Here is a 26,290-nt window from a genome sequence, read left to right on the forward strand (position 1 = left end):
TGGCTCGTGTTGCCTCTCCTTGAGGACCTCGGGGCGGTAGTTGCCTCCTTGTCCTTTTTTGGTAGGCGATGGTTGTTCGTTTGGTAACCCTCTCTTGTTGCTTGGAACGTTATTGTTGCTACCGTCTTTGCTTCTTGCTCTTGTTCTTTCCGCGCCGACGTCCTCGTGCCTTTTCTTTTGCTCCTCGCGCGTCTTCTGGCTGTGCGCCTCGTCCTCGACTTCGTCTTCTTCTTCTTCTTGCCCCTGTCCCCCTCCTATCTCGACCCCCCATGCCCGTGGCGGTAAAATGACACGGACCAATCGCTGCTGCAATTTTGTAATCACCACCGTCTGGTCTTGGGCGCTTCTTACTAAAAATAGATATCAAGAAAGATCGCCCGCGGGCGAACGGTGCATGCCGAAAAGTTCTTTGCTCGCAATCCTATCCTCGGTGGACCGTGGGGAGGGTGGAGGCTTTCGGGATCGTCTCGAGAGACCTTTTATTTAAAACCATGCCCAGTGAATCCCGAGTACAAAGGGAACTAAACAACTCCATCAAGAGACTTTCGAACTGACCGTTCGCCGGGTATATTGCAGAAGTATTCGCGCCATTTGGCTTTCGTCGTGTGCGCGGATCTATGGCAATCCGTTTCGCGAATTCTCTCGCCGAATACTTGGAACGATCACGCCACACGGGACGTCTATGCGGGAATGCAGCTGGGGGCCGCGACCGTCGCGAGTAATTTATCCTCATAAAAAAATTCAAAAAAGTAAAAAAATGACGCCAAGTACGTGAAATCAAATAAATCACAAAAGAATAGAAGATAATAATAATTAGAATATAAAGAAAAGATGTGAAATCAAAATCAGCTGCAAGGACATAAAGATGCTTTCCAACTGCGCTTAAGATGACACAACTACATATACACAGCTAAACTGCTGTGTTTATACATTCAATTACCCATATCGCGGACATTTTGATAATGTGAAGATAAAATGTAACATCTAGACATTTGCCTAGATGTCCGCGGCCTGGAAGTCAAATACTTGGCGTGGCCAGGCAAGGTCAAGGTGTCGATGAATAAGAAATATTTAAAAACGCAAAATAATGAAAGTGTATTCATATTGACAGAGTTTTAAATTGACAAATTCCCAGAAACTTGTGACAGTAAGGGTGACAGTAATTGGTTAGGTGTCAGTAATTGGGTCCTTTACCCTATCTCTGTCATGCGTGGACCGATTTCGTTGAATTCAGTCTTGATCGAAAGCTTATATGCGGTTTGCATGAGAAAAATGCCTTTAAATTTAGAAAATATTGCAGGCGTGATGAGATGTTAATGGAATAAGGTTCAGGTTAGGTTGGAATAGCCGTGCGACGAGCAAATGATAGCGGTAGCGACAGTCGACATATACAGGGTGTCTTTCGTGTACTTGGCGTCGAGACGCTACCGCGTCTCTAGATATGAAACGTCAAATTTTTTGGGCGTCAACGCGTGGTACGTGTGCGTGGCCGAGGGTCGAGGTGCGTGTTGTTCGCAACAGGAGAAAAAGGAACCGACGAAAAGGGACATGAAAGTGCACGAGGGGGTTCCGAGGGAGGAGGGACACGCACGCACACACGTGCGCACGCGAGAAGGAAGAGGAACGAGCGAGCCAGGGCCAAGGTAGAACGAAGCGCGGATGGTGGGACAAAGAGAGCGACACACCTCGTGTATTATACAGAAAGGACGAAGGGTGGAGAAAGAGAGAGGGGGGCCACGGAAGCGAGACAGCCTCTGTTACATGCGCAAGAAGGAGCGAAAAGCCGCGATAAATGAGAGAGATAATAGGCTGGCTCGCGATCGGGAGGGACAGGGATGGATGTAAAGGAGAGAGAGAGAGTGAGAGAGGAAGCAAAAGAAGAAGAAAAGGAAGGATGAAAGAAGAGGAGGGTGGGGAGCGACAGAGAGGACGAGAGACAGGAGAGAGGTGGAGAGAGAAAGGGAGAGAAAGAATGAGCCCGGGTAAGACGGTAGCCCGGTGATTTGTATAGGGCCTCTCGTATTCCACCTCCCGCCCAAGCGTCTCCGCCGCACGGCGACTTGGGACCCAGGAATGTGGAAGGAGGACTCTGAGGACAGGAATCGTCGACGCGGGACGGAGGCAGCGAGTGGAAGCGAGCGTGGTGGAGGGGCAAGGGCCTGGACGTACGGAGGGACCCAGAGGCGGATGGGCAGAGGAGTAGAAGGGAGGGCAGGCTGGCAGCCAGAGAATGGGCCTCAGCAGGTCCAGCGGAGGATATATACCTCGATGAAGCTAAGGCTGCGTCACAACAGGGCTTCAACGTCCTTCCTTCCCCTCCATTATACATGCCGATCTTTCTCTCCTCTGGCCTCTCTCGTAAGCAGCACCTCCTGCGCCAATTGCCGAACGTCACTGCACCCCTTTACCCTCATCCAAGAAATCCATCTTCGTCTGTCGCCGGCTGACTGCAATCATCCACGCTGGCACACGCCTCGGCCCTGCCACTCGAAGACTCTAAGTCCACGCGAAACTAACCGGCCAGGCCTGCTTAGGGGTGAATCGCTCGGTGCCATTGAGTCAGTCCATTGCGCAGCGTTCGTTACCGTGCCATTGTTCATTACGAAGTACGGAAGGACTGGTGGGGAATCAGAGTAACGAGAGAGGAGTTCCAGGAAGAAGGCAAAAGAGAAAGGCAAATAGGCTCGATTGGCAGTTGGGGCAAACGAAGGTTGCTTTGCAGCGCCGGGCACTTCTAGAAGCTTAAATATGCTAGTCAGTGTGTCCGAACAGGCAAGCTGAAGATTATTTACGGTATCGTTCGCAGCAGGGGTTGAATTACTTTGAAGTTAGTACAGGGTATGAATGTGTCTTAACTCGATCTTCCGGAGTAGATAAGGGTAGGAACCAATCGCGATCTGTAATGGAGGTGAATTTTTCCAGTAGATACAGTGAAATTTGAAGGTTGAAAATACAAAGAAAACCACAAGCACCCCTGCCGCACAGTGGGCCGGATTTAAAATTTCCCACCTTTCGGGTCTTCCTTTTAAGATATCGGAATGAAATTTACGCCTAAAAATAGGAAAAAATTATTCCATTCTAATGATGTATAATTTAATATCTTTTACATTTATTTATTTATTTATTTTTTAATATTTGTAACTTATTTGTGTTAAAAAAAATTAATTCTGTTTATTTGGTACCTTATTTAAAGCCCTTTACAGTGGTTTAAGCAAAATGTTTGGCAAACTTTTCGTTTCCAAATTATAAGGAAAATTCGAATAATAAGGAAAAGTAGCAACAAATCGGTTTGTTTAAATTAAAGACCAGACTTTTGCGATAAATATTTTCTTTTATTAGTAACTAGTAACAACAACCCATTAAAAAATATTTTTATATGCATTAACGAAAATAGCGACATTTTTCAATTTTGATTAGGAATATCTTCCGAGCGCCAAATAGTTCCACTTTCGGACCAATTGCAATATTTTCAGCACACTCTCCTCTAAATAATGACGTAACGATCATTTCCCCCTCGTCCCACTGCTCAAATTATTCGCGTTTAAAGTTATCAACGTTCGGTCAGTCCGTAGAGTAAAGGTGGGATATTAAATTATACATCATCAGAAAGGAATAATTTTTCCCTATTTTTAGGCGTAAGTTTCATTCCGATATCTTAAAAGGAGGACCCGAAAGGTGGGAAATTTTAAATCCGGCCCACTGTGTGCCGATACTCTTCCATAGCACTTTCCACCTGCCTCATCAGCCAGCAGCCCAGAGCCAGTTCGATCGATTCATGAAGGAGAGAAAATTCCTTCATGGAAGTCTCCGGTTGGTGTTCCTTTTGGAATCCCCGTCCTCCGTCCGCCCTTCCTTTTTCGACATCCTTCCGTCTTTGTCCGATCTCTCCTCCTTGGGTTTCTTATTCGTCGATCTTCTCTCTCCCCTTTACCCACGCCGTCTCTCTCCGTCCCTCTGGACTCTCTCCGCGGCTCTCCCTTTCTGGCTCTCGCGGTCGTAACAACGGGGACACGTGTCCACGAAGCGAGGGGCTCTCACATGAATGGGTCATTCATAAGGTGTAATGGCGTTTTATAAATTAAAACGCGTCGTCGTTTGATTTATATTACGCGAACGCTAATGAAGGCCCCGTGCATGTCGACGGCGGGTATGGGAGGGGGGTGGGCCTTTTCGAGGGTGGGGGGGGTGGTGGCGCGGAGGGGGGAGGGGAGGAGAAGGGATTCGCGCAGGAAGGGGACGTTAGCCTTGCAGTTTTAGGCTTCGATCCTCTCGATACATCGCCGGGCGATCCCATCTTCCTTCCTCGTCTATCCCCGACGGATCTGCCCTTCCATCGGCCAAAATTGTCTCCACTTTCCTTTTTAGCTTTCACGTTTTCTTTAATCAGCCCGTCCACCTCTTCCTCTTCCTACGCGACGGTCGCCGGGCGAACGGCGCCGTTCCTCCTTCTCCCGTTCGCCGAAAGGCGCGGCACCGTTCTCACTCGGACATGCCCCGGACTTGTTTTGTTCCACGGAATAATTTGATCGGTATGAAATATGCGATGAGCTCCAGATAGTGGCCTCCGGTGGAGGAGTGGTGCTCGACGGTGGTGCTGCCGGTGCCTACCATGCTTTGCCCTGGGTGGCGATGGTGGAAGCCACATTTTATCCCCCCTCGGCCCGTTCAACGGAACTCCATCTATCTTCCGTAATGCAACGCGAGGCCCCGGCTTCGTTACCAGCCAGGGAGCCTGTAATAACGCTCAGAAAGCTCTGGATACCATTCCGATACGCTCCACGATGCTTGCGCTGCCGGTGAATATCCTCTGGGACTCGGGGAAGCCACTTTAAAGAAAGCCTGGCCGCTGATTTCCCGCAACTCGTTCCCGTGCTCACTTTCTATTTTAACGTCTGGGAACGGCGCACAGTGGGCCGGATTTAAAGTTTGGCGCCTATTGGGTCTCATTTTTAAGATATCGGAATAAAATTCGCGCCAAAAAATAGGAAAAATTATTCCTTTCTAGTGATGTATAATTTAATATTTTTTACATTTATTTATTTATTTATTTTTCAATTTTTTTTAACTTATTTGTGATAGAAAGAAAATTAATTCTGTTTATTTGGTACCTTGTTTAATGCCGTTTTCAGTAGTTTCAGTGGAATGTTCGGGAAACTTTTCGTTTCCAAGTTATAAGTTATAAGTTTCCCGAACATTCCATTTAAACCACTGAAAAGGGCATTAAATAAGGTACCAAATAAACAGAATTAATTTTCTTTCTATCACAAATAAGTTAAAAGAATTGAAAAATAAATAAATAAATAAATGTAAAAAATATTAAATTATACATCCTTAGAAGGGAATAATTTCTTCCTATTTTTTCGCGCAAATTTTATTCCGATATCTTAAAAAAAGACCCAAAAGGCGGACAATTTTAAATCCAGCCCACTGTGCGGCGTCGGCGTGTTCTCGCGCCGAGCTAGCTCCACCTGTCAGAGTATTCCTGAATGTTTCTCCGGGGCGAGATGTGCAACACTTTCTTTCAACTCATTTTTCCTTTGCGCCCTTGAACGTGAAGTCGAAATGTGCGCTAATTCACGTAGCTGATAAGGGATGGAATAATCCTGTTCCCACCTTCAGATTCAGATCGTTGTATCTTCAGATTCAGCGGAGGCACACGAGTGTCCGTCATTGAATCAGGAATTGTGCAACAGAATTACCATCGACTCTGCGTGCCTGCAAGTCTTCTAAAATTCTTTACGCGCCTGTGAAACCACGACCACCTTCCCTACGCGAAAGACGCGCGGCGGTATCTTGATTTGGATAATGGTTACACGGCATACCAGTGCGTTACATTCTTTCAGATACTACGAACTGGGCGAAACCTTCGAATAAAATGCCTTCGAGGAATGCGCGGTTAATAGTTCCGCGAATCCATTTCTTCGTGCTGTCAGGCGAAATAGCCAGACACTGGGCAAGCATCTGAATTGAATCACTTCACTTCGATTCCCATCCTACGGATTTGCATATGACGCAGAGTTATGTCTCTAAACAATCCCAAGGAAACTCACTACTACACAGACTGCCACTTAGCCACTGGCCTCAGCAAATGCTAGGCACTTTGAGTGGCGCAACGTTTCGACAAATCAAGTCGATCAGGACTTTCCGCAAAGTGTAAAGCTAGCGACGGTGCCACTCACCAGTCACCATAATTTCATCCCATAAAAGTCGCGCAGAACGCCAAGATTGTTGCAAGCCGAGGCCCGCGCTCTGTCCACCGTCCATCAAGGCTGTCCTTTCTACGGCCACGAAGGGCCTGAAAGATCAAGCTGTAAGCTCGGGCGTTCGCGTGGAGCGGATTCCTTGAAGAAGGCCAGTCTCCGACGTTTCGTTGGGCGCTGTCAGAAGCGGTGTACATGGTGCCGGGGCAGAACAGAGTTGCTCGCGTAAAAGATAGCGAGCGCGAAGGTAGAGGAGAACGGAGAGCCCTCCTCTCAGCAATCAGGGGTGATTACGGGTGTAATTACCGTTACGGCGCATTGCTGCGCCACGGGCATGAGAAGAGGGAACATTGTTTCTTTCTGGGAAACCGACGGGTTTATGGGGATCGTTGCTTCGTGCTCTTTTTCTTGTCGTGAAGCGCGAATCCCTGCCGCGGCCTGTGCCAGCTCTTTTTCCTTGCGCCTTCTCCGGCCAGCTTCTTCCACCGTTCTTCCGTTATCAACATCTCTCGCCCGAACCCTCGAATCGTGTGACGTTACTCCGGGAATTCTCGTAATTCTCGTATCAACACTTTGGGTGGCGAAAGGTTTCGAGGAACTGATCCCCTGGTCTCTCTGCGCTCAGCCGTCCTAGTTCCACGAGCAACGCGCGCCGGTATCGCGGAGCCACTCGCGCGTCAACGGTATTTCGCTGTCGCGAATGCGGACCGAAGCGTTTTACGGCCTTTTCATGGCACACGGTGCCCTTATTGCTCACCGTTTCCTCTGGAGCACCCGAGAAGTACAGTTCAACGGACACTGCATTTAGCGAGACGACCGCCGGCGCAGGAATTCAGCCGAATTCCACCCTGCTGCCAGCCTCGATCACCCTCCACGCTAATGCAGGGGCTCCTTGGATTCTACGCGATCGTCTAGCCACGATTTTCCCCGGTTTGCTCCCTTTCTGCGCGTCTTCGTCCCGTAGAAAAAAAGTAAGAACTGCTCCCTAGGCTTGGTCTGGGCGTGGCGACTGGCAAAAAGAGAAAGGGAGGAAAAGAGGAAGAGGCAGAAAAATAGAAAGTGAGAGGAGGAAAGGAAACGGGGGATTCTTTAAAGAAGGAGAGATAGAGAGAGAGGGAGAAAGGGAATGGTTTGAGGACGTACAAAAAGGAGGATGAGAGAAACGGGGGAGGAGAGACAGAGGGACGTAAGATCTTGCTCCGTCCGTGACTGGAGGGAATCTCTAGTGGGATAAGATGGACCCCATGGGCCCCGATGGTTGGTTACACGAGGGCCAGGGTTAGCCCTCGGGCAACATTCTCCGGTAATGGTCGGGTTATACCTCGGGTAACACAGGTGCCCTCGGCTATACGGAGGGAGAGATCGCAACGAAAGAAGAACTTCTTGGCTCTGACTTAAGGCGGGATCTCCTACCTGCGACTGGTCGCAGCGACCGGTCGCAGTATACTGGTGCAATGGGGAAGCATGCATCTGTTCTCCTACAAGCGTCTGCGATCGTCGGGTATGCGCCAGACGTAGCAGCCTGACGCGAGTCTGAGTACCAGCCTAGGCTACTCGAGACGCAACACAATGCGATAGGGTCTGTTTCCCATTATACTCTTATGTTAGATCGAAGAATGTTTCCCTGTGGCAATGGGGTAGGAAACGAAATTATTCTGCGGAAAGACCAGTACGCCTCGCGGAGAGCCACAGGAGGAAAAGGGGTGGTCCGCTGACTGCGCGTGATGCCGCCTGCTTTGTCCAACCGACAAATTCGAGACCGATCTCTTATCTCTTGAATATAAACACGCGTTGGAATATCAAAACGAAAGCACGCGCTGACGTATTCGGTGCAAGGGAACGCGTGCCATAGGGAGAAGATGTAATATGTGCAGCGGTGGAAAGTTGCCATTTCAAAGGAATGCAGGACCGTTTGGTCATAATATAACCTCCTCCCTATGCCTTGCGTGTTTATACTCGAGAGATAAAAGATCGGTCTCGAAATTGTCGATGAGGACGAAGCAGGCGGCATCCCGCACAGTAGTCAGCGGACTACCTCCCTTCTACCCTTTCGCGAGGCGTATTGATGTTGGATAATACTTTTTAATTGCTATATTGGTATCATATTTGTCGCATCTCGCATATTTAGGTATTATAACAAGTGAACCAGCTGACTTTTATCCCTAGCACGGTGAAATAGGGTTCAACGAGACGACCATCGTTTGTCCTTTATGTACACCTGACTTCTTGGAGGCCTTGGTTTTTTTTCGTTTTTTTTTTATATATATATTTTTTTATTTTCTAGTTGTTACCGTTTGTAGATTTATATTTCACAGCTCAGACTTCTTTACAAATATCCTTTACTGCTACATACAGGTTAACAATTTGCTTAAACCCTATAGTGCTAAGTAATTGTATTAATTAGTTACATCAGCGAGTGGCTGATTACAAGTCGATTAAATTTGGGGTTATGGGTTAAAATTATTGGTGACTGCGTCATTTTTTCCAGTTGAGTTTCCAGATTTGAAGCAAACAAACAAGCATACATACATGCAACAAACAAACAGAGGATCGAAGCTGATTAAAATCCTTTAAAAAAGAAATTTGCTCGGAAGTTCTCGGAAATATATAAAAATACATAATCCTGTCCCACAACTTTTGAATTCTGACTCGTATCCTTGTTTCTTGGGATTCTGTCCCACTGTGGCAATGGACTTGGTCTCAGGTAAGGAGAATCAGCCTAGGGCCAGTCGCTGGGTCAAATCGCTGCGACCAGTCGCGGGTAGGAGATCCGGCCTTTACGGCTCTCTCGGTCAGCCGCGCGGTGATGCGGTGTCTTGCCCGTCTATCTCTTCCGACGATTCGCGCCCGATTCTGCGGATCGAACGCGGGATATGCGATCCCGCTTGATGGAACGCCTCGCAGAAGAAACACCATCACGAAAAGATACCGCGATAATAATCCCACGAAGCGATGAATTCGGAGACACCTATTCTCTGAGCCGCCTTTCAGCTATTTCCCTTCTACCGAAATAGCGACGCAGGACTCTTCGGTGGTATCGCCGAGGGCGCGAGAGCGCGGACGGTAATGCGAGGCAGATTTTTCGTGGCTTTCGGCCCGCTCACAATGCCCTGGAACTTTTCTTTTTAATGACGCTGCTGACTCTTGCCGGCCGCAAGAAATACGATGTTCTGACCTTCTTAGGTCGCCACCCCCAACCTTCCTCTCCCGTGCTCTCGCCCTAACCCTCTTCCTATTCGCCTCTTTCTTCTCGTTCGTCCTTCTCCACTTCTTCTTTTTCGTCCCCCGTCGTCGTCCCCTCCCTCTTCCTGCACGCTTTCCTCCCTCCGGCCCCCTCTTCCTCCCTTCCTCGCCTTATTCTTCTTCTTCTTCTCCGTCGTCGTCCTCGCCGTCGTCGTCGTCTTCTTCTTCTCCTCCTCCTCCTCCTCCTCCTCCTCCTCCTCCTTCTCCTTCTCCTTCTCCTCCTCCTCCTCCTCCTCCTCCTCCTCCTCCTCCTCCTCCTCCTCTTCTTCTTTTACGTCCGAGGGAAGGCAGCGGGCAGAAAGGAAAGCGGAGAGACGTCGGCGAGGCCCGGGCTGTGCTTCTTCGCCACGGAGAGTGCATTACATCCCCCCGGCTCCTTCTTCTTCTTTCATCCTTGGCCGGCTCCACCGCGGAATGTGGCTCGATCCGCTCCTTCGCGTCTGAAAGGCAGCATGCCACACGTGGCACCGGACGTCGACGAGCTGGACGGCTCGGTGTATCTCGGGCAAATCGAAATATGCTAAATACAGGGTGTCCGAGAATCCTCGACTCCTACTTGCCCCGAGAAAGAGAGAAAGACCGACGGTTGGCAGGGGAGGGGGGAGGAAGGAAGCTCGGCGAGGGGAAACGCACGACGTGGAGGGGTGGGGGGTGGGACGCGGAGGAGAGAGAGTCGAGAAGAATCGAGGCGCGGCTCCTCGAACACGAACGACACTACCCGGACCGGCTTCACGACGTGCAGTTTTATTGAGGAGCAGATGTTTGAAACGTAACCTATAATGATTCCAGCGCCGCGTGTACGTATACGCGCGGACGCACACACGCGACAGACGGCACGGGTGTACGCCCATACGGTTTATGGTTTTGCCGATGAAAGAGCGTCACGATAACGTATTTTATTGCGGTTCCGCCAATAATGGGTAGCAGGGATCTAAACGGGATGAGGCGGTTTCGGTCACTGACATCCGCTGGCATTCCACGCGTACCCGCCGCGCGGTTTACTGCGTTCCCTGAAAACCGTCCCGCGACGCTCCTGGCGGGACGCACCACCCCCCGACGACTCCAGGGAAGCTTGCCAGACGTTGGATGCTGCGAATGGGGGTGGCTGACCTCGCTGAGCGATCTTCGTGATGGGTGGAAGGAATATTACGAAATTTGGGTACGAGGGTGCTTTTCGTCACTCTGTGTAGGAAATTCAACGAACTGAGTCAGCGACTGCAAAGAAATGAGCAGGATTTAGCGGTTGCTAGCTAGTTGGATAAACTATAGATCCCTGCTCAGTTCGGACTACTCACATATAATAATTCGGTGCAAAAGTTTTTAATACGCGTACTTGTATCTTTGCCAGAAAAATGACAGAGGTTCAGATACCCAAGGAGAATTCTTTGCTCAAAAGAACTTCTAATATATCGTTACTTTTAATAAATACTTCGCTTGAACAAAGCGAAGGAACTTTTGCACCTGGTTTGCGTTCTGGGGATCTCGACGCGCATGACACTTAAGCGCCATCGGGGTCTCCAGAGTCGCGGGTGATCGCAGCCGCAGCGTCTAGCGCATGATCCTGGATCGCGATGGGGCCCCAGTCCCAGGTTCCAGATCGAGTTCCAGTTCGGAAAGCGCGTCGCGTTGTCGCGCCGCGAGGGTCTGGGACCCGAGTGTCTGGCCCCATGTGGGCAGGACAGGTTTGGGGGCCCTCTCATTCACGAACATCTCCTCGCCGACAAGCTCTTTCATTGTTTCGCTCGTTTAGGGGTATCGGCATTTCGGGCCATCAGCCGTGCAAAAAGTCGAGCGAGGAGAATGGGTCTCCCGGGCTCCGCGCAACGACCATATCGGGGCACCGTGGACGCGTATGTGCGGGCCCTTGTACGGGCCCATTTGGGCCCGGACTGAAGGCCCCCGAATGTCGCGGGGCCCCCGCCAGCCTCGGCCGCGTGTATCTGCTCCGCGATTATAATGAACGAACACCGTTCGGTATCGATAAAATTAATTTGTCAGTCGGCGCAGGGGAACCGGAAACTCCTCGGCCCCTCGAACCGTAAAAACGCCCCTAATGGAGCGCGGGGGAATGTCACTGACAGATAGTATAATTAACGAGTGCCTAACTATTTTCCAGGACGTTTCGGGGTAACAGTTCGATGGGACAGTGATCACTGTACTTTTTCAATGTTTCAGACGGCGAGTACCTGTTCGTCGATCCCGAGAATAAATTAAGCAAATACGCACCGAAGAACTGGCGAAGCTCTCATACATACGTAAGTCTCTTTTGTTTATGGAACCATTATAAACTTTGCTCGAGGAATCCGGCGGTGATGTGGAAATAGAGATGAATTTTATTTCCATGCTTGTAGCGCGAATCTTTTTATCGTTTTTATTATGACGCTTTATTACGACAAAGCGTAAAGCGAAGAAGCGTAAAGAATACGATAACTCGTTTGTCGCTCCCTCGCCGCGGATATTATGCACACTTAAGGAATTCACAGGTTCAGGTGATTCGTCGACTAAATGTGACACTTCCGTGCGAAAAAGAATTATACGCAAGCGGTAAACGCGCAGCAAATTTCAGGATTTCAGGAAAGAACTAACTATCCGTCTCTTGAAATTATAACGATTAATCGACACCGTTGGATAAAATTCTTGCACTTCTTTCTTGACAGACTTGGCGCTGGTTAGAATAACGTTGGACGGCTGTAAAACCTTGATAGCCTCTTTTACACCGCACCGTTAATGCTTCTGTACTCGTATCAAAATAACGTATGCTGCAGTCCTTAAGTGACTACTATCGCAATCATTGCTCTTGTTACGAGACGAAACGGAAGAGTGCTAATTGATTTAATTTAGCTTTCAAGGTAGTGGACGCGTTAAATAGTGTATCTTTAAATAGCGAATCGAATAGAAATGTGTCTTAGAGTTTGAATCTTAATATATCAGGTCGTCAAGGATGAAATTTGTAGAGAAACAGGCAAAGTTGGTTGATAACTTACAAATATAAGGAATTATTTTATTCAACAAAGTATGCACCCATATTGTCTATACCCTTTTGCCATTTAAGCGGCAGGTTGTTCAGTCCAACCACTGTGCTGAACGTTTGCGATTGTCATATGCAAGAACTCATACTTCATAATAGTGCGAATTTCCGACCGTTCCATTTTCAACAAAATTAATTTTTAAAAAAAGTTTTTAATATTTTGTAGTGCATACAACGATTTCTTTAAACAGGCAAGATATGTAACTTTCTAACAAAAAAAAAACAGAACGGTAAAATATTAAGCCAACGTCAAATAATAAGCTGTTAAAGTTGGCAATATTCTTAACTACAAATTTCATCCTTGCCAACCTAATACAAAGCAGACAGTATATTTGTGTGCTTGTCTGTCGCCTAAAAACTTTCGAACGGTAAACTCTGGAGTCACGAAATGTGCCTCAGCTCATTGTGACTATTTTCACCAAAATAAATAAATGAATGAATAGTTAATTTTACCTAAGTCAGTTCATAAAACGAAACAATATTTCCCACTGATAGCAATTTGATATCGGTGAAAGACGAAACTTGTTTAAACCTTCGATTCCCATTAGAAACTATTATATCTGCCCCAGATAAATTTCTTGCGGTGCCAAAGGAGGGGTAACAGATTTTGTGTTCCATGCAATGACACGCCGCTTTGTTGCCGTCGAGTGGATAATGCTCACGTCTGGGTTAGGCTCGAACGGTACGTTTCGCCCCGAGGAAAAGACGATTTAAGAGCAAAAGAAGCTCGGTCGCTCGGGGCGAAAGGGGAGAAGGGGTGCGTAGAAGGCCCTCTTCGGTCAAATTAGCATTTCCATCCGCGGGTGCACGATGGCGGCCGTGGTTTTGCCCCGAGGGTAGCGCTAAACGAGCGTACAACAGCAGTCCTCTTCAAGACGAGTAGCTTCGCAATATACCCCGTCGCCACCACAGACACCGGCGTAGCTTTGCGTCTCTTCCAAAGCCCAGGCTCCCTGTATCCCTGCTGAACAGCTCTCCGATAGTATTCATCGCCAAAACGATTCATATTTCATACAGCGGCCCGCAAATTACATCTACCCGTCTAGATCGCGTAAGCAATTTTATTCCTTGCACAGAAATTAAAGACACTGGGCAACAGTTAGACATAGAAATTTAAAATGACGCAGATAAAAGCCACGCAGCAATTTCCTCAACTAATTATTCCTTGTCATTTACATACGTGACAACACTGCGAGTGGCTGTAGATGCAGTTCTTTAATTCTATGTTCAAATAAATTAATATAATTCTATAAAGGCTTCAGGAGGAATTCTATTCTTTGAGCTAAAAACATAGCAAAATTGGGGGTGTTTTTTTTTAAGAAACTGGCGATTTGATTCATCTGAAATTTAGACCATATTTTGATGCATCTTTGAGGAAGCAATGTATATTTTTTTTATTAATTTTTATAACAATTATAGGAGTTATATATGATCGACCAACACGCCGCAAATTCGTCGTCCGCTTGTGTGTATGATATTTATCCTCCTGGAAATCTAAAACAGAAAAATGAAACAGCATTTAACTGTATACATATGCAGCCATAATTTGATGAACCAGAGCAAAACAAAAAAATGTTTTGAGGAGTGTGGAGAGTTTTCAAATTAAAAGGTCTGAAACTTTAACTTCTGTTATACAATTTTGCGCCAATTTTCTTATGTAATCAAAGAAGTATATAACTTACCGGTATCCTGATTTACCAAAGTATAAAGTAATGTTTGCTGGACATGCAGGCCAAATTTGAAGGTAATCGGTTCAGTGGTTACAGAAATATCGTGCACACCAGTGGACAAAGGTGGCGTGATGGTCGTCATGCAAAACTCCTATATTTAATATTAAAAATTAATAAAAAAAAAACTACAACTTCTTCAAAGATGCACAAAAATATGGTCCAAATTTCAGATTATTCGAATCGCTAGTTTCTGAAAAAATAAAAAAATTTCGCTATGTTTTTAGCGCAAAGAATAAGATTCCTCCCTTAAGAATGCTTCCTACAACATGTACCTGAAAAACACTGTAACCCACGAAGATAGTAGTTACAGACTCACGTGTCTGTACGACCAGTAGAATATGTCATTAAAGGCCAGCCAACCTTTTCAGGGAAACATTCTTGTACACCTCAGACCCAGAAGTACTGTCCCAGATAAACTATCTTTACATATGATCTACCCTTCCTAATCAACCACCCCTGCATCTGTATCTTTTCGTTTCCTCCCCCCTCTACCAACTTTCATCAAGAATCCACCAACATTCCGCCACCGACTACGCCTCCACCTAATTCCCCGGCTCTTGAAAGCAATTTCAACGATTCCACGGTCAAGGCTTTCCCCCTCAGGAGCCGATGGCGATCGAACCGCAGGAATTTGTCAACTGCGCGCAACGCGTCCGATCGTCGGACAGGAGGGCTCGAGCGGGCTGAAATTGCGGATGGGACCTCTCTCCGGTGGGGGCCCCCGAGCCGGCGATAGGGGGACAGAGAGGCCCGCTGGGCCAGAGGGGGGGAGGAAAGGAGACAGAGCGTGCCGCCCCGTGCGATATCTTCGTATCTGCTCGGAGCGGCGGGACCCCCGTTTCGCTAATGACGGTCCACACCAATAACCAATAAATACTGGCCCGGTAAAACCGGGCTACCGGACTACGTGCTTATCTCGGAGGAACATCGGCCGCGAGGATTTTCTGCGGCCGTGCGAGAGGTCCCCGGCTATTAAAACTGGGCCCCTCCCCTATCGGCGCTTTCTGCGTCCCCACTTCCTACGTACGCGTCACCCTCCCCGCCCCGCTTACTCTGTCTCTCTCGCTCGGACCCTGACTTTCTTCTCTCGTCCGCGGTGTTTCGCGAAAGCAAGCGTCGCGCGGAATTTCGTTGACCCTGCCGCGACCTTCGGCTCACCTACACATTTAACGTAGCTTCGAAGGAGAGATACGCGTGAAGAGTCCAGGGGAAAAACGATCATAGTCCGCTACAAATTAAAATTCGGATTTTAGGTTGATAAAATTTATCATTCAAAATTATCGAAGGGAAGATCCCGAACCCGAAAATTCAAAGAATTCTGAAACTTTCTGAACATGTAGGGGATTTCCTCCTGGTTACAACGCAATTTTTGTTTGCTGTCCAAATTCACTCTAAGCGGGTGTAATTGACCCCTGAAAATCCGATTGTTTTCCGATTTTGTGTTATAACTCGCGATCTGTAAGAGATAGAAATAAAGTTTTAAGACAAAAGTTACTTCTTTTAATTAGATCTATCATTTGGTGAAAAAATTATTTTATACTTCATGAGTTATAACACAAAATCGGAAAACAATCGGATTTTCAGGGGTCAATTACACCCCCTTAGAGTGAATTTGAGCAGCAAACAAAAATTGCGTTGTGATCAGGAGGAAATTCCCTTCATATTCACTAAGTTTCAGAATTTTTTGAATTTTCGGGTTCGGGATGTTCCCTTGTAAGTAGTAGCGTAATAAAGGGAAAAATGGACACAGTCCTGAAAAATTAAGCGCCAAAGGATACTGGATTCGGGGAAGGAGGATTATTGTTACACTTCTCCGATGGAAGAATGAAGTCCAATTAGATGATTTTCAGGTCTTTCGTTCTAAACAATCGCCACTTTCCGTTGTGCGTTTGCAACAGTTGGAACGAGTATCTTTTAGCCGCGTGTACTTTACACTTTGGTGGTTTGCACCCTTGGAGATATCGCTGCGTAGCACTCAAGCGGGGCCCAGGTTAGCTACTAGGTCTCTGAGAGGCAATGCGACGCTGAGCCACCACGTGTCACACTTTCGATTTCCATCACGTCGATGTCGGGTTTCAGCGAGTCGAGTGCCTCGGCGTAACTGGGGAGTATCCGCTGATGATTTCAGGCGCACCGTGAAATAATAGTCATCCGATGGGCTTGGCGATTACGTTTGCAAAAGTAGGCTCCCGACGTTCTTGCAATGGTGTCTGGTTGCGTGGGTGGAGGATATTGGGTCATACCTTTCATGAAATCGTAACACCGCTCATCTACATATTAATCTTGATGTTACGATTATTATGTAATAGATATCAGGTTGGCAAGGATGAAATTTGTAGTTAAGAATATTGCCAACTTTAACAGCTTATTATTTGACATTGGCTTAATATTTTACCGTTCTGTTTTTTTTTTGTTAGAAAGTTACATATCTCGCCTGTTTAAAGAAATCATTGTATGCACTACAAAATATTAAAAACTTTTTTAAAAAATTAATTTTGTTGAAAATGGAACGGTTTTGCTGAAAAAATTTCACTTTTGCCACATGATTTATCGTTCTATTAACTCCTCAATTATTACATCGCGCATGACCTTTAAGAGGCTTCGCGCGATAAATACACTCGGTGGTCTCGGGCTCTCTAAATAGCGTCGTAATTACCTTCGGTCGTATAGGATTACTTTGCAATTCGGAAGATATTAGTAGCTTGGAGTATTCGCCGGCGTGTCGCGCGAAAAAGAAAAAAAAAACGAATGAGATATTGTTTTTGAAACGGCGGGTGCGAGGTGATGTATAGCGTCGCTTACTAATGGGCAAGATTTATTGGTGCGTGTACACGCGCACTGCCCCAGCGGAGCACGGTGTAGAAAGACCTATAAGTGGCCGATTACCGTTCTCCCCGATGGCCCTCACAAAGTGGCAACACGCCAGGCGCCAAGTAACGGCAGTAGTCAACATCAACAATATATCCCCGAGATGCCACTGGACCCGCGTTGACGCGAGCACGCCGTCAATTCCGCGCTGTCTGTTATATCGCCCGTTACTCCTGCTAAAACGTTACAACACGCTCTGAAACAGACCATATCCATACTCGTTTCGAACAGCAGCCCCGCTCCATTCCTGCCGCTCCACGACTCATGTCCAATTTTTTAGAGGCTGCCCGCACTTTAGATTGGGAACCAGTAGTCGCGGAATTCAGAAACTGAACGCTGTTGGTCCAGTTTCAGGGAACTTACGAAATCGCTAATGAAGCGATATTTTCAAGATATTTTCGGACAGGAATGTAGCGTATCTTTGTACTTGGTAATATGGGCGTAGCCAAGGTGAGGCAGGAGAAGATAATAAGTCAGTGGTTCGTCTAAAATTAAATTAATTTATTAAAATAAATTAAATTACACGACCACGGTTATATTGATTCCCAGCTACGCACATAAATTCAAAATTCGGTTTCACTATTTATTGCACTATTTAAACCCCTTAAGGGGATCTTTCGGTATAGAGCCTCCCTCAAAAATAGGTGATCTTTAGGAATTAATTAAAGGAAAACTACTGTATATAATTTAATGGGACTTGTTGCACTGTATTAAGGATGTCTTAAGCTATAGAAATATGTTTTTGTTTTATAATTAATCATTGCAGACGGCACTGGGGAGTCGTTAAAGTCAAGGCGTTAAAAAATTGATCAAAATTGGTGGGGGGACCTGTATCCCCAAAAGTTATTATCCGATTCGACTGAAACTTTTTTTATTTTTAAGAATATACTTCTGGCTAGGGGGGAGGCCAGAAAAAAATACAAAATGACATTTTTAAAGAAAATAACGACACTTGAAGTTTGAAATCACTTTTTCCCTATATTTGTCACCCTTTCAACGGCTTCGAAAATTATAAATTTTCAATTTTTGTATTTTTTTCTGGTATCCCCCCCTAGCCAGAAGTATATTCTTCAAAATAAAAAAAGTTTCAGTCGAATCGGATAATAACTTTTGGAAATACAGGTCCCACCGTTTTGAGAACAGTGTTTCGAGAAAAACGCGTTTAAAGTTTTACGTGGGCGCCGAGTGGCCGGTTGTTGCGCATGCATTTGCCGCTACTCAAATGCCTATAACTTCGAGAGTTTTACGAATTTAAAAAAATCCTTCTAAACATGTATTATTCCTAAAATGTTGAACATTCGAAAAATGAAATAAAAAAAAGCATCGACTTTTAGACCGGAACCTCCCCTTAAGCGATAAGAAGCGAGATAGCTTGGAGCTTGGACCCCAAAGTGCCTACTTTCACACAGGAAGCTCAAATAATTTCAAAGGGAACTTACGTTTATTTAAATTTACTAGACGAATAATTCCAATCGCCCAGCCACCAGCACAAGCTACACCTGCTCTTTTAATATCCTCCGACGGGGTTGTCTACGCCCCGATAGCATAGGTAGCAGGGCACGCTGCTATTTAGCAGGTTTATGTCGTCCGCGTATGCAAATCCCGGGGCGTTTGTCCTGGACTCTCGATTTTAGCGGCGACTGTACCCGCGGGCCATCCGAGATCGTCGACAGAGAAGGATGAAGGAGCTGAGAGTGGACGGGCAGCAGATGCGGCGAGGGGGCAGGGGGGAGGCATACACCGAGGTGGATTAATATTTATGGTTCGTAAAATATGCGGATGGAGCCGACGGTATAATTTGCTACGATTTGACCGGAGGGTCTAGGTCTAGACATAACCGAGAAACCCTTCTCGGTTTAATTTTCGGCTACCGAATTTGGAGTGGGCTTCGTTATTGGTCCCCCGCGTGTCCCCCCTCGCCCTTTATCTTCGTCCTTCATCTGCCCCATGCTCGTCCTCTGTCCCCTCGGCGTCCTCCCTTCCCCCACGTTTCTCTCTCCTCTTTTTTTCATCTGTCTCTGTCCGATGATGTATCGGCCATTCCGTACACACGCCCGAAAAGTGGGCCCCCGTTCGCGTCTTCTAATTTCTATCGGCGGGGCCCACGGAATCCTCCTGATTGCCAAATTTAGATGGGACAGAAGCCTATCGTTGTGATGGATCGGGTGTCGTGGGAGTGGATGAAGGAAAATTAGGGTTAGATCGATGCTCTCTGTGCGCGGTGGCGTTCCCGAATAACAATCCGGTTCGGCGGATCGCGGTTACCGAGTCGCGTTAACTACGCACGGATATTTTTATTTCGCGGCTAACGTGGTGCCTTCGCGAGGTTGCGTCACCGTTTCGGAGGCTCCTCCAGGTCGGACTGCTCCGTAACGAAGGAACATGACGGTAACTGTGACTACGCCACTTTGGTACCCGAAGCTCGCATCTTTGCAAAGTATATTTGTATCCCTTCAACTCGGCTCCCCGAAGATTAAATTCTCAGTGCGCCACAGCCCTGAATAACCCTCTCATGTGTCTTTTTGGACCCAAGCGCAAAGTTACCGATCGTAACGATAGTAAGGAAAACTTAGAGATGAAGAAATCACTTCTCTACCGCTCTAAGCAAAAGAACATCCGCGTGATCGCCCGAACCGTCCCGATGTCCGAGAGTTAAGCCGGCTCTGTTGCTCGTTGCTTAGCCAGGTTTTCCGCGCGGCCTCGTCCACTCCTCGGCGATCCCCTTTTAATCGGGATAACGCCGACAGCGAACTACGAAATATATTAAAAAGTCGCCACGCCGGGTCTCGCCGTGCCACAACAGATGTCTGGTTATCGATCCACGAATCTTGCCGGTCTCGAGTTTCACGAATCGAACCGGAGATCCTACGGTCGAATTTAATCCCGATTCACGACGAGAACGCGTGTAGCTACCGTGCTTGGGAGCGCGTGGGCCGTGGCGCGCGTGGGCGTATTCACGGTTTGGTGGTTTCGCCCACGTTGCCTCGGCGGTTTTTCCCCCTCGTCGCGGTAGCTCGCGGCGGCCGGCCTGCCGAACTTCGCCGAGGAATGCCTCGCCGCTAGTTGGATCAAGGGTGGCGAAGATTTATGGGCCCGTGCGACGTCGTGGCTTTCAATGAGCGCGATTGTTAATAGAAACGTGGAGGACAACGAGCCGTGATATATCGAGCGTTATCGATGCAACAAAGGAAGAATATGATCGGCGGCTTTGTTCGATTTAGTTGATCGCCGCGACGCGTCGCGTCGCTTGTTCTAGTTCGGCGGAGAACAATTCGATAATCAAAACAGCTCATTGTTCTTCGATCCTTGAGGACACGTCCAACGAGGGGTGTGAGAGGCAGGATATGCTCGATCTGATATCGCGGTAAACAGACGGATGTTGAAATTGTTCTTTAATAGCTCGCGCGGCGTCGGCGCGTTTCTACGCCGAGGGACTTGCAGCCAGAGATGGGAAAAGTTTCGATCGAAGGGGTTACATAATATGTACCTCCAGCCCAGAGTTGGGCAAAATGTAATCTAATTACAAATTACGATTAAAATGTAATTGTCTAGCTGATTACACAATATTTTCTGTTATCGTAACTTTTATTCGATCCGTTATTTAAAAAATCTTTCATTTAATTAATGTCCAACTATGCTTGTATTCTGCACATCGTTTCTGCTACTCAAAGCGTTAAGTCAGTGTTCAGGCTACGATCTAGGGAGCGGTTTTAGAAAACGTCGCTCGGCGAATGCATTCTAAATATTAAACTGCACCTAAATTCTTGGACAAGATAGGGATTCGAGATCACAGCGATAGCAGAGTTTAATATACGAATTTATTCTGAGGTGCATATGAATGAAATTATGCGGTGATTGACTCTCTGTGCGACGCGTGATCGATCTCCCAGCCGTCCAAGGGTTAAGTATCGACGGACAAGTATAATGTTTGAGGAGAAGTATGAATGTTTTATTCATTCGAGCACTGATTACAGTCTGCCGTGTGTAAAGGTACTATTATTCACTATTCCTGCGTTCGTGGATTATTTTTAAAGAGAGCAAAGTAACCTTCTGGGGAGAACCAAGCATCCCAACAGGAAAGAATGTGGAGTAGGGAATGGGAGAATTCTACCTGGCCTGTCCTTGGGATTAGCTAATCGATTAAAAATTGCTCTTCCAGTTGACTAATCGATAGCCTAGAACAGCGTTTCCCAATTGGTGTTCCGCGATAAGTTATCTCATAACAGAATTTCAATTTTAAAATACTGTAAGTTACTCAACGAGAAACACATTTTAAACAACACAGGCGTCCCTGTTCGCGCTGACTTACCATTACTTCCGCCAAATTTTAGCGAGTTCGGGAGGGTCCCGCGGCGAAATTTAATTGGGAAACGCTGGCCTAGAACGACGAGGATCGATGGGAAGAAGGCATCTCACACTATCGGCAAAGCTGTAGCGCGAGCAAAATCAAACGGCTGCTGAATCATATAATCCTAGTGACTTTGCTAATCACTTTTAATTCCTTCGTTTCGATGCTACATGTCTTCAATTATTTCCTCTCGTTTCCAGGGCCTAGACAGCAGCGGACGTCCAGCCTTTGTCCTCTACTTTCGTGTCCGCTACTACGTCGACACGCCGTTACTCTTAAGGTAAGCCATACTCGCAGCTCGCAGTAGTGGTGGGAAGAAAGCTTAAACTCTGAATGGTAACAGAAATAAGACACTTCCATTAGAAAGATAGGCCAGGTGTCAAGTTTCTTACGCAGACGCGGTAAAAATCTGACTTTGAAACTTTCTTCTCGCCACCGCTCTACATTTCCCAACGTGTGCCAGTATTCTAACAACATATAAGTACACCACTGACGTAAAGAACTAACTTTAATAATTATCGCAACGATAAAATCCAGGCGCTTCTGCAAGAATCCACAAATCTCCTTATTAACTGTTTCGAATTATAATATAATTTATGCTCCCCCAACGTCGCTATCATCCGCGTCGGTCCCCTCTATCGCGCGTCGATCAGCCCGTGCCCTCCGGGCGCTGTAGCCGGCAAAGGGGGGCGAATCCGCGATCGAATCGTACGCGCGAATAAAAACTCCGGTAGTCGGATCGAGTCCACCGGCTGACAAATTATTCACTCGAAAGAGGCTGGCCTCTCGTAGGAAGCTAAATTAGTCGAGGACGCCCCCCCTCCATCGGACGTGGCCCCCAAATGGATTGCAGAATTAATCGGAGTAATTAGCGTTCCGCTTCAAATACTGCCCCGGTGCCACCGTATCTGGCCCGAAACTGTCCGAACCCCCGTGCCCCCACCGGGCCGCCTCTGTTTTGCCCCTTTTCTCCTAGCCGGGCGCGGTGTATCGCGATTATAAGGGTTCCCCGGCTCGCCCTGGGCCTCGAGGGGGCAGAGACAGTCGGAGAAACAAGTTGGGGGGCTGGCGGGAGCGAGGGAGATACCGGAGGCACGGAGTGCTCGACAGTGTTAAGGTGGGATCTCCTACCTGCGACTGGTCGCAGCGACCGGTCGCAGTATACTGGTGCATCGAAGCTGATTAAAATCCTATAAAAAAGAAATTCGCTCGGAAGTTCCCGGAGATATATAAAAACACATAATCCTCCCACAACTTTTGAATTCTGCCTCGTATCCTTGTTTCTTGGGATTCTGTCCCACCGTGGCAATTTACTTAGTCGCAGGTAAGGAGATTCAGCCTAGGGCCAGTCGCTGGGTGAAATCGCTGCGACCAGTCGCAGCGACCAATCGCAGGTAGGAGATCCGACCTTTACCGCGCGCGTATTGGGCGGTCGAAGGGTGGCAAGAGGTGGACGGATGAAGGGGGATAGAGAACGAGGGGGGGTGGAGGGGGCGAAGGACGACTCGAAGGGTGGCTCGGGGTCGGATCGTCCCTCACGAAACGAAAGCTGGACTCCTGTCCGGTAGCTAAGTGCTACCTACTCTTGTAATTATAAATTATTACGCGGCGCGTGATAGATAGACCGCGCGCATTAAATGAAAGCACTCGTCCCGGTAATTATACCGATCCCGTAGTTGCTTTCTGATTTCCACCCGAAACCGGTGATTTAGATCGGGGCCGCGGCGCATTCGCCGCACGTCTGCGTCGACGAGGGTTTAATTCGTGAAAGGACCCACGGCCGGGGCCCGGCAGCGGTACACCCGACGCGATCCCTCGGCTGCTTCATTTTTCCTACCATCGGGCGGGGGGAGGGGGAAGCTTCCACCGCAACTCCCCCCCCCCCCCTCCGCGGCGGTCCCGCGCGGGGCCTGACGCGACGCGTCGCGCGGTGCCATCGCCCGTCGAGGCCAGCTGGACGCAGGAATTCGCGGCGATCTGTATGCGCGCGGACGATTCCGAGAATACCCGCCCGTGATATTATGATTGCACGTATCTCCGTGGCGGAACTCTTCTCCGCTCTTAGGAGTGTTATGTAACGCGATAAGTATTGCGCGCCCGTGACGCGATAAGCCCGCTGCGTCCAAGGTGTAACGGCGCGGAGCGTGTCAAGATCAGAATGCGCTTAGAATAGAATGCAGTTGAAGAGCAGACCGATTCTGAAGCCGGGAGAACGGCGATCGCTTAACGCTTTCACTGGCGCCGGCGTGCTTCCACGCCGAGGGACTTGCGCCTCTGCGCGTGGTCCTTGAATTTTCAGCTTGAAAGCAACGCGAGCTGAAAGATCGCTTTGTACTATAATTAATATTAATTCAATCGCTTATCTTAATTCCTATGTCTTCCATTAAGTCCTCGCGAGAGCATCGCTAGGGGACGTACTTAAATTACGTACAGGTAGTTTTGACGTTTTACACCCTGCCTCCCCAAATATTAGAGTTTGTAAGATTTTATATTTTAACCCCCCGTTCCTTACATTGCTCTTTTTTCAGCGATTAAAATTCTTTCAGAGGTTTATGTAATTCATTCAACTCGGTTTCGTGTGTGCCATTTAAAATCGTTTTTAAGGGTACCCTCCGGTCAAAACGCTTGGAAACTACGTGATTTTCACGAATTAAAAAAAAATAAACTGAACAACATACAGTAAAAAAGCATTTTGGACTTCATTACGACATGCTCTCTATCTAATTCAAAAATTGATAAAATTCAAACGATCGTTCTTTTGCTTGTTCTCCGAATAAGTAGTAATAAAGTCCAAAAAGCTTTGTTACTGTACGTTGTTCAGTTTCTGTTTTTTAATTCATGAAAATCACGTACTTGTCAGGCGTTCTGACCGGAGGGTAGGGGAGACCGGGGCTAGTTGATACAGTGGCAGGTTGATACACACGAATTATCTCGACACCGTATATATATTGTATGTAGCTCCATTTCAGCGAGATATGTGAAGTTTGTTGTTCAATTCTTTACTACGATCCAGCGTACGCCTGTGTACCTTGACGTTAACAATCGTTTTTTAACTGTTTTCATTTATATAGAGAAAAAGGAAATAGTTTTGATACTTTTGATACATCCAAATTGATCGTCCAAATAACATTTTTTCATTCATTTGGTATATATTTTCTCAAGTTTTCGCTCACTATATATTAAAGAGGAAGGACCAAAGTATATTTTGGCATATTTGTAATTAAGTAATTAATTCAAATAAAAATGAAAAAAATGAAAACATAGTAACGTATCAACTAGCCCCGGTCTCCCCTACTCTTAAATTACTCATATTGAAAATATCGAAGATTAGATTAAGAAAATACTACGTAAGACGCTACCACACTCCCTCCCCCTCCCTTGTAAGAAAGCGTAAGAAAGTCGCGACCCTCTCCCACCCCAAAAAGCCTTACGTATTTTAAGGACACCCCCTATAAGATTACCCAGACTTTCCTGATGGAAAAGCATACAATCCGACAATCCCCGAATGTTCGCGTTGCAAACGAACAAAGTTCGAAGTTCGTTTGCAAATTTAAGGGGGTAGTTTTCAAAACCTGGCGTCGCTCAAAGCGTTAATCTGATCTTGCATCTACATTTCTAACGCGCCGAGCTACAGATTCATCGTAGAATGGCTCCTCCCGTTTCATTGCTCTTCTTTGTGCGAATTTACCAGGGTAGAATGCGGAGCGCGACCTCCCTCGTTTAGTATGCGCTCTCGTAATGGCGGCACGCCGTTCCGCAGATTTATAGGGTTAGTTTCTATTGTTATTCACGGTGCGCTCGAACTGTATCGAACGTGACTTTGCGAGAAGCTCGGCTGGCCTCGACAGGTAGGAGTACCCGTCATTTATCATTACGCGATGTCGGATGACGATGTGCCTACCGACGCACGTCCCCCTCGCGATATGCCCGGTTTTCTAAAAGCGGATCTGCGACATAACTCGGAGGGAACCTGCGCCGCCATTCAAGCCCCGTGCTTTTGCGAGCTGCGTCATTTTCTTGCCCCTTCCATTATGCCCCTTTGAGGAAGATTAATAACAACCATGAGTCGAGTTATTTTTAGAAGCCCGCGATACAAATATAACTCTGCAAAAGGACAAAGTAATACGCTCATATTTTTTGCCGGCACTATCGTTTTTGAACGCAACTAACAAGGGAACATCCCGAACCCAGAAATTCAAGAAATTCCGAAACTTTGCGAATACGTAGGGGATTTCCTCCTGATTACAACGCAATTTTTGTTCGCTGCCGAAATTCACTCTAAGCGGGTGGAATTAACCCTTGAAATTTCGGCTATTTTTCGATTTTATTTTGCAACTCGCGAACTGTAAGAGATAGGAAAACGGTTTCAAGACAAATGTTACTTCTTTTAATTAGATCTATCGTTTGGTGAAAAAATTATTTTACAGCTCACGAGTTATACCACAAAATCAGAAAATTACCGGATTTTCAGCGGTCAATTACACCTCCTTAGAGTGAATTTGGGCAGAAGACAAAAATTGCGTTGCACTGAGGAGGAAATTCCCTACATATTCACAAAGTTTCAGAGTTTCTCGGTATTTCCGGGTTCGGGATGTTCCCTTGTAGGCGAGCATCCCCCGGTCACATTGGACCACGCTCGGCCAGCGACGATCGCTCGGCGAATTACTAATAGATATTTCTATTTCACAACTGTATCCAATGGAACGTCCGCACGTGACGCGTGTCGCAACGGTGTGACCAAACGCGAGGCGTCGAATCAGCTTTCACTTTTCTATCGTCCTTTCGTCCGGAGGAAGAAGAAAAGGGATAAAAATAAAAATACGACTTTAGAAATCAGTGAACCGAGCGTACCTATGTGCCCGTGGTTTCCAAA

At 47.1% G+C, this 26,290-nt stretch overlaps 1 protein-coding gene across 6 annotated transcripts in view; it reads left to right on the forward strand.

Moving 5' to 3' along the window:
* Positions 1–26,290, forward strand: part of LOC143367423 (protein expanded) — a 111,582-nt gene that overhangs the window by 74,370 nt on the left and 10,922 nt on the right. For all 6 annotated transcript variants that reach the window (XM_076809221.1, XM_076809226.1, XM_076809223.1 and 3 more), the window contains 2 exons: positions 11,619–11,698; positions 21,618–21,697. In XM_076809221.1, coding sequence (XP_076665336.1) covers positions 11,619–11,698; positions 21,618–21,697 — 160 coding nt within the window. The remainder of the gene's footprint in view (positions 1–11,618; positions 11,699–21,617; positions 21,698–26,290) is intronic.

This window comes from Andrena cerasifolii, chromosome 3 (genome assembly GCF_050908995.1).
Source record: "Andrena cerasifolii isolate SP2316 chromosome 3, iyAndCera1_principal, whole genome shotgun sequence".
NCBI classification, from domain to species: Eukaryota; Metazoa; Arthropoda; class Insecta; order Hymenoptera; family Andrenidae; genus Andrena; species Andrena cerasifolii.